Source organism: Megascapheus bottae, chromosome 26 (assembly GCF_031878675.1).
Source record: "Megascapheus bottae isolate mThoBot1 chromosome 26, mThoBot2.hap1, whole genome shotgun sequence".
NCBI classification, from domain to species: Eukaryota; Metazoa; Chordata; class Mammalia; order Rodentia; family Geomyidae; genus Megascapheus; species Megascapheus bottae.
Genome location: NC_143534.1, coordinates 401,516 through 416,502, shown reverse-complemented (window position 1 = coordinate 416,502; position 14,987 = coordinate 401,516). Strand labels below are relative to the sequence as shown.

The window sequence follows — 14,987 nt, the reverse complement described above, 5'->3', positions numbered from 1 at the left end:
TCTGCAAAGGCTGGGCAGGACAATGCACCACCCAGAGAGCTGCCTGACTGGGGCTGGCATCTCCAAGGAGGATCGCCTGAAGATCTCAGGAGTCTTTCCTTGGGCATCTCCAAGGAGGATCGCCTGAAGATCTCAGGAGTCTTTCCTTGGGCATCTCCAAGGAGGATCGCCTGAAGATCTCAGGAGTCTTTCCTTGGGCAACTCCAAGGAGGATCGCCTGAAGATCTCAGGAGTCTTTCCTTGGGCATCTCCAAGGAGGATCGCCTGAAGATCTCACGAGTCTTTCCTTGGGCAACTCCAAGGAGGATCGCCTGAAGATCTCAGGAGTCTTTCCTTGGGCATCTCCAAGGAGGATCGCCTGAAGATCTCAGGAGTCTTTCCTTGGGCATCTCCAAGGAGGATCGCCTGAAGATCTCAGGAGTCTTTCCTTGGGCACTACATCTACCACACCATGATCACTCACCCATGGGGTCAAACCTCCTCCCCTCAATAGGACTCCAGAGAAATGAGGCATCAGCACATGTATTAGGAGGCTGTTAGGAAAAAAGAGAAAAGGTAATACTCACTGGTGAGGATGAAGCGAAACAGGAACGTGTGCCCCGTGTTAGTGGAAATTAAGATGGTGCTGTAGACCATCTTGAAAGTAGAATTACTATGATACCTCATTCCACTGAATTCGTGCCCAAAGGATGTGAAAACAGAGTCTCAAGAGAGATCTGCACATGCATGTTCACAGCAGCATTATCACAGGAGCAAAGAAGTGGAAACAACTCAGCCGTCAATCAATTGGTGAACAAATAAGACGTATGTCCACACAATGGAATTTAGCCCTGAAAGAGAAGGAAATCCTGCCATATGCTAAATGGATAAACCTCAAAGACACTGGGGTAAGTGAAACAGGTCATGAAAGGACAAACATGGTGCAGCTCATTATATCTGATTCCTTATGTAATCACATCATCCTAATGGAAGACTGAGTGGAGATTAGTCAGCCCGCAATGGGAATCTTCCTTCTGCAAAAGTTACCTCCAAGCAAGGGATCCCAAAGCAGGGCAGAACACAGAGCAAAACAAAGTCCCTCAATACACTGGAAAGGACTCCCCCCCCCCCTTTTTTCTTTTTGCCCTAGCACTTGTGCTTGAACTCAGGGGTTCAATTGCCCACATAGCTTTTTCACTCAAGGCTGGTTGGTACTCTACCACTTAAGCCACACCTTCACTTCTGGGTTTTTGCTCATTAAATGAAGATAAAAATCTCTTGGATTTGTCTGTCCAGGTTAGTTTCGACTCTTGATCTTCATCTCTTCCTCCTGAGTAACCAGGACTACATGTGTCGGCCACTCGTGTCCTGAGAGAATGACTTCTTCCACAGTTGCTTTCCTTGGAGGCCAGGATTAACCAGAGATGACAAATTCTCTGTGGGCCTGTCTCTGGCCTCACTGTCCTCCTTGCCTGCCCTCCACAGACACATTTCCATTCCAGCCCATACATCTCGCTCCCCAGCTAGAGAATTTGCAGCACCCTCGCAACTAGAAGTCTGGTGACATCTGCCACCATCTATCTCCCTAAATTCTGGTCAAATAACTCCAGAAGTCCTCCGCCCAGGAGTCTCTATGACCCATAACTGCAAACTCATACATGATCAAGGACATGCTCTGGGATAAATCCTAATACTTGATATTCTTCATTTGTTTTTTGTATTTCATGAAGGTAGGCAGAGTCCTTCAACACATTTCTTTTTTTTCTATTTTTTTTTTTTTTTGGCCCCCTTCTCTCTCTCTTTCTGGCCCCGCTCGCTCCGGTCAGGCTCGCTCCGGTCAGGCTCGCTCCCTCACGCTCCTGGCCCCGCTCGCTCCGGCTTGCTTTCACTCTCTGTCGCTTGTTGCAGTCTCGTCTCTGTCACTTCCAGCTTGGTTGTGTCTCGTCTCTGCCACTTCCGGCTTGGTTGTGCATGTGGGATACCGAGGAGTCGAACCCGGGTCCTTGTGCATGCTAGGCAAGCACTTTAACCGCTAGGCCAAACTCCCGGGCCCCCTTCAACACATTTCTGACCTTAACTCAGTAGGTCGGCTCTATAGGCCCCACAGACTGCCAGCACTGCTTTTTGCATGCAGTGTCCACCCTGATAAGAGAACTGGCTGGGCATGAACCCAGGGAGCTCTACACACAGCCTTGGATGTGTCCCTAGCATTTCAGATGTAACTCTATCTCCATCCTGTCTGAAAGCCCCAGAAGTTCTTTCTATCCCATAAGTCAGGAGCACAACAACAATTCCATAGAGGATCACAACGTTAGAATAACCAGTCAACAGGAGAGCCCAAAGGCCTGCACGTAATGACTAAAAGACCCTAGAATGCCTGATCCGGGGTCTAGCAGGGCACCCTATGTAGCTGAACAGGTGCACCATCTTCACACTCCTGAGGTGTGAACAGCACATCTCCCTATGGAAGCACAAGGACTTCAGGGTAAAGGATAAACAGCCAAAATGGCAAGGTGGAATTTCTAGACCAAAGTTGATGCTATATCTCCTAATTACTCCTGCTGCACCTGGAGAAAAAGCCAGCACCCAGAAAGGATGCAACTGCCATGCCTGTGTGGCCATGAGGACCAACTGAGACTAAGCATGCAGAGTCCAAAGTGAACAGGCAAAACTGACTCAGATCCCACAGGGTGGAGCAGAGCCCCCTCCCCCGCCCCCCTCAGCAAGCACAGTCCCTTATCTCAAACACAGGTCAGGGGACACAGACTGAGGCCATGGGAGTACACACAATCACAGCTGGTCCCAAGCTGTCCAGACACACCGCTCTCTCAAGGAATGGTGTCTACCGCTCAACTCCCCCTGAGCACTGCTGGACAGCAAAGGCTGCTTTCTAAAGGACAGATCAATGCTTCCAAATGAGGATTCTAAATCTTGAAACATTTCAACATAGCGTAGGCTTAGAAGGTCAGGCAGCCTTTAAAAGTCACCACAGTTCCTGTTCTGCCCTGTAAGCCAAGCTAGCACTTCAGCATGCATGTCCCTGTGTAGGGATTCCTAACTGTGTACTGAACACCGGCCAGAGTTTTGAGCTTTGTATACTACTTCTACGTGGGAAGAGCTCTGAGAGGGACTGAAAACCATCACACTCCAGACACTTCTCCAGCTCAGCTCTGCAAGGAACTAGGAGAGGAGCTGGAGGTGATGATGGCACTTGGGGAGGAAATGGAGAGTGGGGTAGCTCAGTGTGGGCCAGCTCCTGGGGCCTGGGTGTCTATGAACCTGGAAGGTGATGAAAGCCAGACACAGTGACCCCCCCCCCACCAGCTCATTCAGCTGCCCACTATGCCCCTGGAACCATACACTGCACTTGGACTCATTACAGCACTTTAAATGGAGCCTATGTGGGATGCTTCTGGCCTTACTCGGTGCCTCAGCTTCTCCTTTGCCAAGAACAGGGGTCTTCCTAGATCCAAGGCAAGACCAAAGAGAGGGGGAGACAGAAAAGAATGAAAGGTAAGAAAGGAAGACCCCCTCCCAGAGCTGCTGAGTGCACCAGCCCTGCTCCCAGCAACCCGCCCAGGGGAGAAGATGCAGCCAGAATGGCAGGGTAAGGGAAGAACAAGCACAGAAGCAGCAGGAGGAGGGGCCTCCTGGGCCTCCTTTGTATCAGCCTGTCAGCCAGGTGATGCCCTACACACCTTCCATGGGGACAAAGTTCCAGCCACCAGGAGTATTGCAAGGTCTAGGTGACCACCTGCCTCATACCAGTCATCATCACTAAATGACTGGGTTTTCCCTGATGATTCTTCCGAACATCACCAGAGGTGCAGCTATTAACCTGGCCTGTGGGAAGCTACTTTCACACTAAGCTCCCTGACACTGCCAGGACTCAGGCCTTGCAGGTGAGGGCTTTGTTGCTGCCACAACTGCTACTCTGTCTTCTCTGTCACTCACCTACAAGCCAGAAACTCAACTAATGAATCTAAAAGAATGTTTACGAATTAAAACCTTGGTAAGAAGTTTTTCAAATAACATGCTAAGTTCAGATAATAACAGCTCAAGATGTTGAGAAACCAATTGTCAATCAGGATTTAAATATCAATTATACAGCACACAGATACAGACCACATCCTGATATAACTATTCAGACAAACTACCAGAGAAGAAGATAGGATGGAAAGGGCTCAAGCCAATTCATCAAGACCAGGGACAAACAGGCAGTTCACCCTAGCTGGCTGGAACTCTGGCCCTTCTTGGCTGTTTCCTCACCTGAAGGAGGAAACAGGATGCAGGGGGTCCTGCCACTGTGAAAGCTGAGACTGATGTAGGAGGAGATCCTGCCTAGCACTGCAGAGGCTAAGACTGATGGAGGCAGAGGTCCTGGCACGGGGAAGGCTGGGAGTCTACTTCCTACATCAGTATCTACCACCTGCTGCAGTCACCACCTTAACACTCACAGTGTGTCACTCAGAGCACTTTACACATCACGATAGTAAAGAAGCTACAGAGGAGGTTATGTGACTTTCCTGAGGCTACAACACTGCCCAGAAAACCAGAATTCACACCCAAGCAGCCTGGCGAGAGTCCAAGCCCAGCCCCTGCACTCGGTGACCTCAATTCCACACCTTCCCTGGAGAAAATTCTAGAGCCAACTGTATAATTAAGAGTTCCTATGCACAGCTCTACAACTATCAGGACACAAAGACAGGAAGAGGCAAAACTCTCTCAAACGGCCCACAACTGTCTTTACAGTTGCCATGGCACCCTCTGGCACTGGGACCTACCACTCACAACAGTACCTTAGTGGCCTGGTGGCGAAGCAATCACTTGGAAACTGTGAGGAATTCCCAGCAGAGCCTGAGGTCTGACTCAACCTGGGTTCTGCACCTGGGATTTCTGGAGACAGGTCCATCCTTGAATGAACAGCCCTCCTCCTTTCTGCACTCCCCTAAAACAAAAGGACCCACAGCACTAATGACCACTATGCTTCCAAACAAATATGACACACCTGGGCATGAGGCTGGCGCCTCCCAACACTGGGAGAGAAAAAAAGCATACTATCCAATCAGATACATCAGACACACCTTTCTGGGCCACTGCAGGCAAACAAAGCCATGTGCCCTTCACCACCTATTAGGGAAAAAAGCTCCTTAAAATAAGACTGCTGCAATGATGACAGATGGAAGTAATATTTATCCCCATTCTGGGGATATCTGTGTTGGTCTCCTTTTTAAGACAAAGGACATCTATCTGATTCAAGTCTTCCTGGGCAAATGCAGATCAGTGTGCAGCATCCTCTTACCCAGTTGCACACAGAGCAATCTCAGCAACACTGCTGCACTTAGTTCCCTATGAACGATTCGGGAAGCCTGTTTGTGATGCCAGGCCCTGTGTCTGAAGCTCAGACCACCCAAGAACCCAGACGGTTCCACTGCAGGCTCCCAACTTCTTTCAAGCCTACATTAGCAGTTTTGATGAAGTAGATGATCACTGGTCCCTAATCAGCACCTTCCAGGTCTGGAGCTTTGGCTCTGCATCCACAGCAGGAGCCTGCTATTTGGACATGGATGGTCAGGGACAGGCTGGAAAGCCAGGGAGCCAGGTTAGACTTCCAGTAGCTGGTAGAACATTCAACCTCCAGCACAGCTTTGCAATAGTACTTTCGGGGAGACCTGGTAGCAGAGGGTCTGCCAGAAACTGCATTGGGAATGGAGAAAGAATGCCTACCTGACATCCCGCCTGGGAAGCTGGGTAAGTGAGCAGTAACTCTAAGCCTTGTAAACATGCAGACACAAAGATGATAGAAACTCAAGTTAACAAGAATTTTTACACCTTACAGAAAATAATGCAGTGGTGGTATCCTTGCAAAATCTCTCATTTACAAATATAACGCAATGCATGGGGGTCTGCGGTAAGATCCTCAGCAAAAAGGGGTCAAATATATTTATGTCTCCCACTGCTGCTTTCCAAGTCACCCATGTCTTCTAGAGTGTAGTTTGTGACCACAAGCAAGAATACTGAGGACAAGGAAGAGATGTCTGGCATGTAGTAAGAAGGGCATAGTCAGGACTACTGTACATTATGACTAGACCTATGGGTGAAGGTCTGAGAACTGCTTTACCCTGGTGACTCACACTCTACCCTAAAAGCACTCACCAGAGAGGAATGCAAAGCAATTAAACAATTCTTACAGAAAATTCTTACAAGCAACCAACAAATGATGTTTTCCTGTCAAGACCTTATGAGGCTTGGAAAGCAACCTGCAAGAAATTCCACCTCTTTCCGTAGGAAGAGATGATAATCCTCTGCAGTACTTCCAAGCCAAGGAAAGAACCAGACCATTCACTGAACATACAGGAACCAACGAGATGACCATCTGCACCCAGTGTGGCTGAGAGCCACTCGAGTCTCTTCTCAAAAACTACAGGTCTCGCTGGGAGCTTGGCCTAGTGGTAGAGAGCTTGCCGAGCATGCATGAAGACCTGGGTTCGATTCCTTGGTCCCACATACATAGAAAAAGGCAAGAAGTGGTGCTGAGGCTCAAGTGGTAGAGATCTAGCCTTGAGAAAGTCCAAGAACAGTGCTCAGGCCCTGAGATCAAGCCCAGGACTGGCAAAAAAATAACATTAAATTAAAAAAAACACAAAACAAACGAACAAACGAAAACCTGTAGGCCTGTGCAGTGAGTGGGAACTGCCTGAATAGAGAAGATTCTGCCAATGCAGAAGAGTGACCAGCAAATGACCAAATGACCCAAACAGGCCTGAATGGGTGCAAGCCCAGCAGGTGCTATGAAAACTACTTCTCTTTTTATGACTCCAGGAACAGGAATGGTGAAAGCTGACATTCACATTCAAAGGGGTCAGTTTCCTGACAGACACAGGGACTGTCACTGGCACTCATGCAGCTGAGGACAAGGTGCTAAGCTGCCTGCCAAAGTTTATCACAGAAACTGAGACACATCTCCCAATGGTACCTGAAGATGTCATAGGTCAAGACAAGGGCCACGATGTATAATCTCCAACACAAACATCTAACTGTGCTTCAAGCATGTCACAAGCTTAGACGGAAACCTCAAATTCCTAGAAAACAAATCATGTGGGACAGGACAGATGTTGACTTTAGGCCTCTTCAGGTCACAGCCTCTTAGGCTGGCTAACTACATAATTGACAAGCTGTCTAAAGGGTCCAGAAAGACCAATAGCCTTTAGTGCTTTAATGGTTTTTCTTAGGAAATGATATAAAAGCTCTTGGTGGCCCAGTAGACAACTGTTTGAGAAGCAGGAAAACATGACTCAGAGCAGGTCAACTCTGAAAAGTTTTAGGAGCATCTTACCTACTTTTATTTTTCTTTGTATTTGTGCACAAAGTAATACATGGAAAAATCGATGTCTAATTAAGTCTGAAAGAGCTCTTTCAATCAGCAGAAAATAAAAATGTTAGCTGCTAAGAAACCACTGTGATTTGGTTCAATGGAAGCATTTTTTTCTTTCCTATCAGTATATAAAACAATAGAGTATTTTATCAAGTGACATCTGAGTTCATAAAAATGAATAATCAGAAGGGAAGACACAATTAGTGATGACCAAAATAAAGCTGAGAAGGCAAACAGTCATAGAGCTCACCACATGGGACAAGCAGGATGGATGGGAGAAAGGGGTCAGAGGGCAAAGGCTCATTACCTGGGTCAAAGGAAAGGCCTTGACATGAGAAGTACAAGGACAGTAGGATTTAAATGCATCCACACTAGGCAACGAGCCTAGTACCTATGGCAGTCAGACAAACAACCAATGCAAGTGTCTTCACTTACTCTATTCTTAACAGCAGTGTGCTTAATTTAGGGGCAACTCCAAACACAGGTCTTTAATTTACACCAACTTCTCAAGCTTCCATGGGGCAAATCAGCTGAGAAAGTAGACCTTTACCTAATGCCTGTTGATTTTCCAGAGCAGCTCAGTGCACTTGGCCTTGGAAATGAACAAGGAATCTCAACAACACTCTTAGCTCAGGCCAAGTGATTCCTGGCTACCATATGGATGTTGTATGGCGCTGCCAGCCTAAGAACACAGCTAGCCATACACCTGGCTCCATCTAGCCTATGAGTTCCCACTGATACCTCTCCTCAGCAACCACATTCCTGAGCCGCAGCTCCCTGTCACGTCCCACAAACACCTCAGATCAAAGCTTGGATATAATCCACATTGCCATCAACTACCTTTCCAAACTGGGAGAGAAAGTACCAGCAGGCCCAGAAGTCAAACACTACTGTCACAGCACTCGTGACTGTGCATGGGCTTCAGGGTGCCTTCCAGACATCCCAACAACACATTCGATAGGAGCACTGCCAAAGCAAGGAATCCAGGAAGCCCAGGGAGTGACAGCCATGCCCTCAACTACAGCTGCCTCTGCAGCCCAGCATATTTCTCCACCTTCTTACCAGTTTTCTCTGCAGCTTTCTCACTGATACTGTGGGAAAGGTAAAGAGCTATTCTGGAGAGCAGGGAGTCAATCTGTAAAACTCTTTAAAAGCAATCATGTCCTGCAAGCATTTATTACCTTTAAAATAGTAAAAGCCATGACTTTTCTTAGGGCCTGTCAACCACACAGCAGCAGTTTCCGTCTGAGAATTTCTAAACACACAGAACAGGCACAGAGAGAAGAACAACTGTTGATAGTGCCTGCAGTAGTACAGTCTATTCTGCACCCCACATGTACATATGTTTAAGACCAGAGGAGCTCTCCTGAGAGGGCAGAGACCATCCAACAGGCTTCCACAAAGAGAAACTGCCAGCCACAAATGTCACCTGGGCTAGATCTGAGAAACCCTAAACTAGGACAACTACTGTCTCTAAGTGTTCTGTCTCTGCCAAAACGCAAGTCTCAATCTGGGCTCTAGAAACCTAGTAATTCTTTAGAAAAGCCACTCTTCCCTGAGAGGAACAGGAAGCTGTCATCCCTGAAGGACCAGGTGGCAGCAGGAGAGGTAAGAGAGCCCACTAATGGGTGCTCCTGAGAGGCAGGGACAAAAGGGATCACCAACACATCACATACTCCAAAGGCCTGATGGGCCGTGAGTAGCCGACATGGCCTGCCTCAGGCAGTCACCCTCCACGGTATAACCAGTGGACTCCACCAGATGGAGGGCTCCTATACCTGGAAGGCCGCAAACACTCTTTAATTACAGGCCCATGAGTGAGACTATGTAACACAGGGTTTGTTTTTTCTAGATCCAGCCCAGATGAATCACTGGTCTACATTTCAGTATGTAGGTTCAGTAAGGAACCTGATCTGTACAAAATGACACACATTTCCCAAGTCCACACTAGTAGATGTGACTAAGTGCAAAAACAAAAAGCATTTCACCCCATACTGAGGCTGGACCAGTCACCTGCCTTGCTCTGAAACCTGAGAAACGGAGGCCCAGCAGCAAAGGCACATTAGTGCTGTGGCTTGGTTTTCTGCATCCTGAAAATGGGTACATGGTCTACAGAGAAGAATGGGGGAGGCTTGACTAAGCTACACATTCCTGGTAAATCCCCATATGGGGTTAATCCTAAAGCTCAGATGCAGGGCCATAGGTCAGAGCGTATTTACACCCTAGAGAACAGGTCAAGTTGCCCTCTGAGGGCAACTTACCAAGATGTCACTTGGTAAGTTTGCTCACTCAATGCATCTGGAGTAACCGTTCTGTAGCACAGTGCCCCACCAAGCCTTCCTGTCCTGGAACCCTTCAGATATGCATGGGAACACAGTGAGTGGTTCTTCCTCCTCAAGAAACCATGGGGAAGGAGCTAGAGACTGCCACCATGGATGACTGCTCCCAGCAGTAACACAGGGCCAGTGACTCGTTCAAGGAAAGGTATCTTTCAGGATAAGGATGAGGCCCCAACCTCTGGGCTGCTGCAGAGTGGCGCACACCTATACCAACTCCTACACATGGCATAGAAGTAGGTCCAGAGCCATCCAGGCAGTTCACCTTTAGCTGCTAAACATGAAAATGGATGCCAAGGAGAGAAAAGACAGGTGGAGCCTCAGAGTTCAAAAGACTGGCACAGTGAACAGGACTCAATGCCAGACTTTTGTGGCTCTAGCTTCCCAAGGAGAAAGGAATAACTAACTTCCCCATGGGAGGTGAGTGGCCAGCCAAGGCTGAAGGCAACTTCTGTGGATTCTGGGCTACCAGGAGACTTCTTCCCAGGAACACCTTCCCCAACCTCCACCAAAGCCTTCCAACCTGCCCAGGCAGCCTCATACACCACCTCCTTACCTGGGGACATGATGGGCACAGCCTCACCCCATCTGGGGCTGAAATCTTTCCTAAAGGACTCCTCTCCACAAAGACCTGAGAGCCAGGAACACAGCAATGAGAAAGCACCCAAACCACCCTGTGTGTATGTCTTCTCCAGCTATTCTGCTCGCCACCTCCAATTACCTCTTCCTCTGTCCAAGAGCCGCCGCTCTCCCAGCCAGGAGCAAGGCTGGAAAGACAACAGAGGGTCCGATGCCTGGGAAAACCCTGATCAGCTTCCAGGGCTTCCCACCCCACCCTGCAGTGTGATAGCCAAGCAGGCTGAGCAGGTTGACCCCACTCCAGGGTACAGCAGCTTCATTTTCACTTTTGCTGGAAGACCCAGGGTTGAACTCATTATTTTCGCACTGTTTACTGGCCACAATCTGTTCGTATTGTATTTGAGTGCCAACAGGCAGCCATCACAGAACAGAGAGCTTTATTTTCCTTAAAGAGGCAGGCTTCAGTGCCCTCTGATCAATGAGGCCACAGGGTACTCTCCTACTGTCTTCCCACTGCACTTCAACTCCCAATTGCCAATGAACTTTCTCTGGACTGCAAATTGATCCCAGGTGGCAGAGAATGGCGCCCCCTTACCCAACCCCTATTCTACCCACAGGACCACTCTGGACTTGACCTCAAGTGGTAGCCTTACATCAGCCTCAAACATGAGGCTTCCAGCAATTACAACCACTCCTGGGGAGAAGAAACCCCAGGAGACTCAGGGAACTCAAGAACCCTCCCCAAGACTTCCTGCTCCAGCACATCCACCAGTACCCCCACCACTGTGGACTTTATTCCCCAGGCAAGCTCCACACCACATCAACCTTCTCTGCTGACAGCTAACGGGAACTCCCTGTGACACCACAGCTGGGCACAGCACTAGCAGAGTGCCTAGACGATGTTCCAAAAATCAGTCATGTGTGGCATTCAAGGCTCACTATGCAAGCCACAGAAGAACCAATCAGTTCAGTTTCAGAAGTACAAATGAGGGATAAAGGGGCTCAGTTTCCCAGAATTCAAGACAACACATGACACTTCTGGCTCACTCTATTCTCAGAAGTTTGTAGGGTTTTCTCATTCCATTTTCCCCATTCAAACCCCTCCACTCAGACTCCAAAGCAGTCACAGTACCCAGGAAGAGCAATGATGTGGGCCCTGGGTTCCAACCTGCGGATGTAGGAAGCAAGGGCAGGGTGTTGGACTGTCAGCAACACTCACAGTTCTCCTACTGGGCACCTTTCCTTTGCACCCCAGACAGCTATACTTCCATCAACAGGCAGTTGCATCCGCTGCCCAGGTACCAAGACCCCAGGGAGACTTCGTGTGATTAAAATTTAAAGCATTGTGCTCAAAGGAAAAGCAACCTTGAAGTGCAAATCATCCATTTAAGAAAGAGCAAAATAAAGGAAGTTAACTTACAAATGTAAACAAAATAATTTTAAACAATGGCATGCATAAACTGCTTTAACACACAAGCTCAGCAACAGCTTGGAGAATGGGGGGGAGGGTCTGTGTGCAGCAGTCCCTCCTTAGTTTACTAAATCTGCAATCCCAAGTGAGTTGCATTTCTGGGTTTTGCCAGAGAATAACCGTTTAGAGATGAGTTACTTAACAGGCAGGGCACACAGTGAGGGGAAGGGCTGGGCTGCTGAAGCAGCAGAAATCTTAGCACAGCTCTCTCAGACAATCCCCAAAGCCTAACACAGAAGCCCGGGGCCCATGAAAACAGTCAATGCAGGGAGAAACAGAATGAACATGGGCTAGAATGTGAGCAGCACAGAACACAGAAATGTAAGTCATTACATCTAAAAAACTATAGTGCTTATATTGTTTTTACATTCATACCCCACTCTTTCTATGTCTTTATTTTACAAGCCAAATGTATTCCTTTATCATGATGAATTAAATGTGTAAAGAATTCTAGAGTCTAATCCATGGAAACAATCCAGAAAAGGAGATGAAGCAGATTAGGAATTCTAGGCAGGGTTCTATTCACCTCCTCTAGCAGTTGGGCTTACTCCCTCTGGATTTTATTTGTATCAGAAATAATCACTAGATTAATGTGACTTCTACAATTTCTTCCACTGAGAAATTAAGCCAATCTAACAGCTAGGATTACATTTTATGGTCCACCCACAGGATCCTGGGTCACCAATTGTTCAACTGCCCACTTTCCCTACATGGTCTTGGATTTTTTTTTTTTTTAAAGATCAAGATCATAATCACTGACAGGTGTCTGAAGACTTAACGAAGAGACCTTCCCAACAACTGACAACCAGCTGAAGTCCCTGGAATGAAGCATCCTCTGGGAAAACTGGTGCCACCCGGCCTTCCACAACACCTGCACCCACCTCAGCAGCCACATTGGGTGCTTCGTTTGATAGGCAGAAAGTTTCGCCAGGCTTCACTCACTATGCCAGAGGGTTCCCAAGCCATGCCAGGGATTGGTCTACTGGGAAGCAAACTCTGTACGACTCACTTTGGTTTTCAAAGGACAGACTGCTTAGCTGGGTGCCAGCGGCTCACGCCTGTAATCCTACTCAGGAGGCTGAGATTTGAGGATTAGGGTTCAGAGCCAGCCCGGACATGCACGTCTGTGAGATTCATCTCCAGTTAACCACCAGAAAACCCGAAGTGGCCGGTGTGGCTCCAATGGTGGAGCACCTGCCTGGAGCTGAGCACCCAGGCCTAGAGTTCAACCGCACGACAAAAAGCAGGACGCGCAGAGCGCTTCCACGGGCTGTACGGTCAAGGTGCGGCAGCGGCTTCGCGCGCCGGTCCAGTCCGGAGACGCAGCTGTGACACCACATCGGCTCAAGGCGGGCCAGGCCAGCGAGGGTGCTGCTCCGAGTGAGGCGAGTGTGTGAGGTCCCGCCAGGACCCCTCTGCCTCCCTCCTCCCTCGCCGGCCGGCCGGCTGCACCTATCAGAAGGTTGCCCCGAACCCCACCTCCCCGCCAGCGGCGGCCGCGCGCCCCGGGAGCTCTCACTGGCCCGGTAACGGGGCTCCCTCCGGGAGTCTGGAAACGGAGCACGGCTTTCACAACCGAGGAGCCGCCGGTGGCCCGACCCGTCCGGCCTGGGCGGCGGCGGGACTGCCCGGGACGCGGGGCCATCCGTGGGCGCCGGGCCCCCGCGCCCGGCGGGGCCAGCGGCGGGGAGAGCGCCTGCGGGCGGCCGGGCGGCGGGCCGGGGCCGGGGCCGAGCTCCGGGGCGGCCGTTCTCACCCCAGAGGCGGGGCGCCGGCGGGGCCGAGCCCGGGGATTCGGCCCGCGGAGTCTCGGGCGCGGCTGAGGGGACACCTGGCGCCGGGCCCCGCGCCCGCCCGGCCCCACAGCCCGCACCCCGGGCGGCCCGGAACTCCGCCGCGGGACGGCCGCGAGGCCCGCCCGGGCTCCGGCCCCGCGCCGCGCAGGCCGCGCGCCACTCACCTTCCTGGCGGCGCCGCCCGCGCCCGCGGCCAGCGCGGAGCCGCCCCCCGAGTACATGTAGTAGGCGATGCCCAGCACCCACAGCAGGGCGAAGCACAGCAGCATCCGCGAGCGCCGCCGCATCCTCCCTCTCGGCGCGGCCGCGGGAGCGCAGCCTGGCCGGCGCGGCGGCGGCGGCGGCGGCGGGCGGCGCGGGACGGGACGGGGCGGGGGCGCGGCGACGCGAGAGGACGCGGCGGGCGGGCGGCGCTCGCGCCCGGCAGGAAGCGACGGCCCCGGCGGCGGGGTCAGGGAGCAAAGGGCGACCAATCGGCGCGGAGGGGCGGGGCCCGCGCGGGGCGGGGCCTCGTCTCCATGGCAGCGGCGCCCGCGTGAGTGGCAGGTGGCCGCCGCGCGGGCGCGCCCGGGCCGGCTGGGTTCGAGCGCGCCGCGCTCCGCGTGTCTGGCGGGGCGGCAGGGGCTCGGCGGGGCTCGGCGGGGCGGCCCGGGCGCGGTGGGAACGGGCGCGGGCCCTTCGCGCACGCCTGCCCGGACGCCCTGCCCGCCCTCCACCGCCGCCCGTCGGAGCCGCCCCCGGGCCGGATCCCCGGCTCGCGGCCCCAGCGCGCGCTCGCCGGGCGGAGGGCGCTGTAGCCCAGCTTGAAGCGGGGAGGAGGCTGCTGCGCCGGGCTCTGCGCGCCGGGGGCCCCCGCGCCCGCGCCCTGGCCGCGCTCGAAGCTTCCAGGCCTCAGAGCGGGACGGAGGTGACAGCCTCGCGGGCACAGGAGCCTCATCGGGCACAGGAGCCTCGCGGGCACAGGAGCCACATCGGGCACAGGAGCCTCATCGGGCACAGGAGCCACATCGGGCACAGGAGCCTCGCGGGCACAGGAGCCTCGCCGGGCACAGGAGCCTCATCGGGCACAGGAGCCTCGCGGGCACAGGAGCCTCATCGGGCACAGGAGCCTCGTGGGCACAGGAGCCTCGCCGGGCACAGGAGCCTCATCGGGCACAGGACCCTCGCCGGTCACAGGAGCCCCGCGGGCACAGGAGCCTCATCGGGCACAGGAGCCTCATCGGGCACAGGAGCCCTGCGGGCACAGGAGCCTCATCGGGCACAGGAGCCTCGCGGGCACAGGAGCCTCATCGGGCACAGGAGCCTCATCGGGCACAGGAGCCTCGCGGGCACAGGAGCCTCATCGGGCACAGGAGCCCCGCCGGGCACAGGAGCCCCGCCGGGCACAGGAGCCCCGCGGGCACAGGAGCCTCATCGGGCACAGGAGCCTCATCGGGCACAGGAGCCTCTGG

At 52.2% G+C, this 14,987-nt stretch overlaps 1 protein-coding gene across 2 annotated transcripts in view; it reads right to left on the bottom strand.

Moving 5' to 3' along the window:
- Positions 1 to 13,886, bottom strand: part of Galnt2 (polypeptide N-acetylgalactosaminyltransferase 2) — an 80,967-nt gene extending 67,081 nt beyond the window's left edge. For both annotated transcript variants that reach the window (XM_090318714.1, XM_090318715.1), the window contains exon 1: positions 13,701 to 13,886. In XM_090318714.1, coding sequence (XP_090174840.1) covers positions 13,701 to 13,823 — 123 coding nt within the window. In that variant the 5' untranslated portion in view covers positions 13,824 to 13,886. The remainder of the gene's footprint in view (positions 1 to 13,700) is intronic.
- Positions 13,887 to 14,987: the final 1,101 nt, after the last annotated feature.